We start from the raw sequence: 2764 nt of genomic DNA on the forward strand, positions 1-2764 counted from the left end.
TTTTTTTAAACCACTATCTTTTTCCTTTAAGATGAAAAGAAACAGAGTTGGCCACCCTTAAAGATGTCCAGAGTACCTTGACTGCACGAAACAACAGCTTCCTTAGGTCTATGCATTTTGACTTGGGCTTCCGCCAGATGATACCATCCAGTTGTGCAGAGAGGGCTTTCTTTTAATCCTAAAAGAATAAAAGCAATCACAAAATTCAAGGTTTCCATGACTACTGAGATGAATGGCCCCACCACTACTCCCCAAATCAGACTCCTCCCCTCTCCCTCATCTCTCACATCTAATCAACCACGAAGTCACACTGATTCCAGGCCCCAGTTCATTGCTCTACCGCCACACTTCAGTTCAGATCTCCCTCATCTTTATCCCAGGTCACTGCAAGTGCCTGACATCCACTCCGATTCATTCTCTACACTGTAGCCAGACTATTAAATGTGATTATGAAATCATCCTGCTTAAAACCTTCTACTGGTTCCCTGCTGCCCTTAGGATGCTTAACAAGATTTGCAAGGCCCCTTTCCAGCCTCAGTCTTGCCCCATTATGCTCCCATACTTCATTGCCAAATCTTACTGAATTACCAGCAGTTCCCTGAATATCAGCTTTCCTCTCACCTCAGGCTATTTCATTTCTTGGCCTGAAATGCTCCTCTAACCGCCAGGCTTCTATTTGTCATTCAGATCTCAAGCTGAATATCAGTTCATTCAGAAACACCACACCAGCCCCCTGACAAGACTAAGTTAAAGCCTCTTAAGGATAGGAATATTATTATCCCTATTTTATAAATGAAAACACTAACAGTTTAACTTTCTTAAGGTCTTGAATTAATGAGTGGAAGAGCTGGAATTCAAACTTAAGCAGACTCCAGAGTACGTAACTTCAATTATCTTGCTCCTATCTGAAATATACATTTCTTATAGAAAGGCCCAAAGATAAACGCCTACTGACTGAATAACAATTATACCTCATGTCGCATGCCATTCACTGTACACTTACCTTCTGTTAGGTTCCTAACTGCATCTTCATACTTTTTGTCTTGTAATGCTTTAATACCTAAACCAATGAGGCCTGGACCACTTTTTGAATCCATTTCCACTAGTTTGCAACAATACTGATGTCCTTCATCAGTAAGACTTCCTGGAATTAAAAGAAAAAGTTACCAGCATACATATACCAAATTTCTAAGCACCAAACCTATATACTTAAATCTCAAAAGCTGTCTTACACATCCCCCACCATATCCTGATTCCAGGCATTCAAAACTTAAAATAGACCACCAAATGTAGAAAAGATTAACGTTTCACAGAGAAAATTATACTCCTTCACCTTCTTAAATATTAGAAGTCAAAACCACTCTCCCCACAACAGTATGAATAAACAGAACCTGAAGTCATACTCAAGCATTTCAAACAAGAAACCTGCCTGCTACTTGCCACTAGGCTCAGATACACAGCCCATTCCTGGCCAGGTCTCCCTTTCCTACTCAGCAGTAACAATGCTGTTTGTTAAATGAAGGAATTCCTATCAAAGGGCAATGTCTTCACCACTCTCTCTCCCTGGGAAACCATGTGCTGCTAGAGACACAGCATCCGAGACGCCAAGCCCAGTGGACTCTTCCGACTTCCTAGGCTACTTACTCATCGGGACACCACACCAAGGCTTAGTTACATTTGTCTTAAGTTTACAAGTTCTGCAGTACATTTCCACATTCTTTCAAACCTTTCTTTTCCTCTGTAAGTGAATCGTTAAGTTTATATAATAATCATCCAAAGCCAACACTGATTTCAAATTTATTTTGGTAAAATAATTTAGTTTAGAAAATACTATGTTTTGTTGTATTTCCATTTTCTCCAACTTCAATCAATCTCAGGATTTCCATTCCCAGGAAAGCATAAAAACAAGTAGAATATGTGATTTCGAGAATAAACTATGAATAGTATTCATCACTTTAATAAACTGTTAAACCACTTAGGAAAATTCTTAAAAAGTAATTAAGACAGACCACAACTTAAAGCAATAAATAAAGGGAGCAAATAAAAATAACTGATCTGAAAAAGAGACATGATGCTTTAATATTGATATAAAACCTAGAGCCCCAGGCTACATGTGAACCACTGTTTCAGTCACAGATGTCAATTGTAAATTTTTTGCATGATACCATTTGGCTTACACATTACAAAATTTTCAAAACCAGATACACACCAACTATATATTGATTTAGAAGTCCAAGTTAGCACCAAAAAATTGAAAGAATTTCTAATGGCTAAAGAAGTAAAACTTCAATACTGTTTGGTGAGATATGAAAAAAATTGGAAGAAATACTACTTTGATTAGAGAGCCAGCAAAAAAGGATATAAAACTACTACTATTATGATTATAGACATGAATCCTTCCATCTATATGTTCTCACTATTGCTTCCATAAATATGAATTCCAAGAATAGACATGCTTAGCGCCATACACGCTATATAACCTCCAAAAGCAAATCAGTGGGTATTGTCTAAACTAAACATCAGAATCACCTGCACGACTTGTTAAAAACACAGACTATTAAGCTCCACATGCAGTTTCTGATTCAGCAGGCCAGGCATGAGCCCTGAGAATATGCATTTTTAACAAAGTTTTTAGGTGATAATGACGCTACTGGTCCAGAGGTCGTACTTAAAGAATCACAAGTCTACAGTATTTACCAATACCATATACTGCCTTTATTATTAGTCTTCATATATATATATATATATATATATATATATATAT

General features: G+C 37.3%; 1 protein-coding gene across 1 annotated transcript in view; it reads right to left on the bottom strand.

Annotated features, from left to right (window-relative positions):
* SKIC3 (SKI3 subunit of superkiller complex) overlaps positions 1-2764 on the bottom strand; it is a 112913-nt gene that overhangs the window by 92489 nt on the left and 17660 nt on the right. Inside the window, exons 8-9 of the mRNA XM_019656268.1 lie at positions 1004-1144; positions 77-178 (exon numbers count right to left, since the gene is read on the bottom strand). Coding sequence (XP_019511813.1) covers positions 77-178; positions 1004-1144 — 243 coding nt within the window. The remainder of the gene's footprint in view (positions 1-76; positions 179-1003; positions 1145-2764) is intronic.

Source organism: Hipposideros armiger, unplaced genomic scaffold (genome assembly GCF_001890085.2).
Source record: "Hipposideros armiger isolate ML-2016 unplaced genomic scaffold, ASM189008v1 scaffold_257, whole genome shotgun sequence".
In the NCBI taxonomy this organism is placed as follows: Eukaryota; Metazoa; Chordata; class Mammalia; order Chiroptera; family Hipposideridae; genus Hipposideros; species Hipposideros armiger.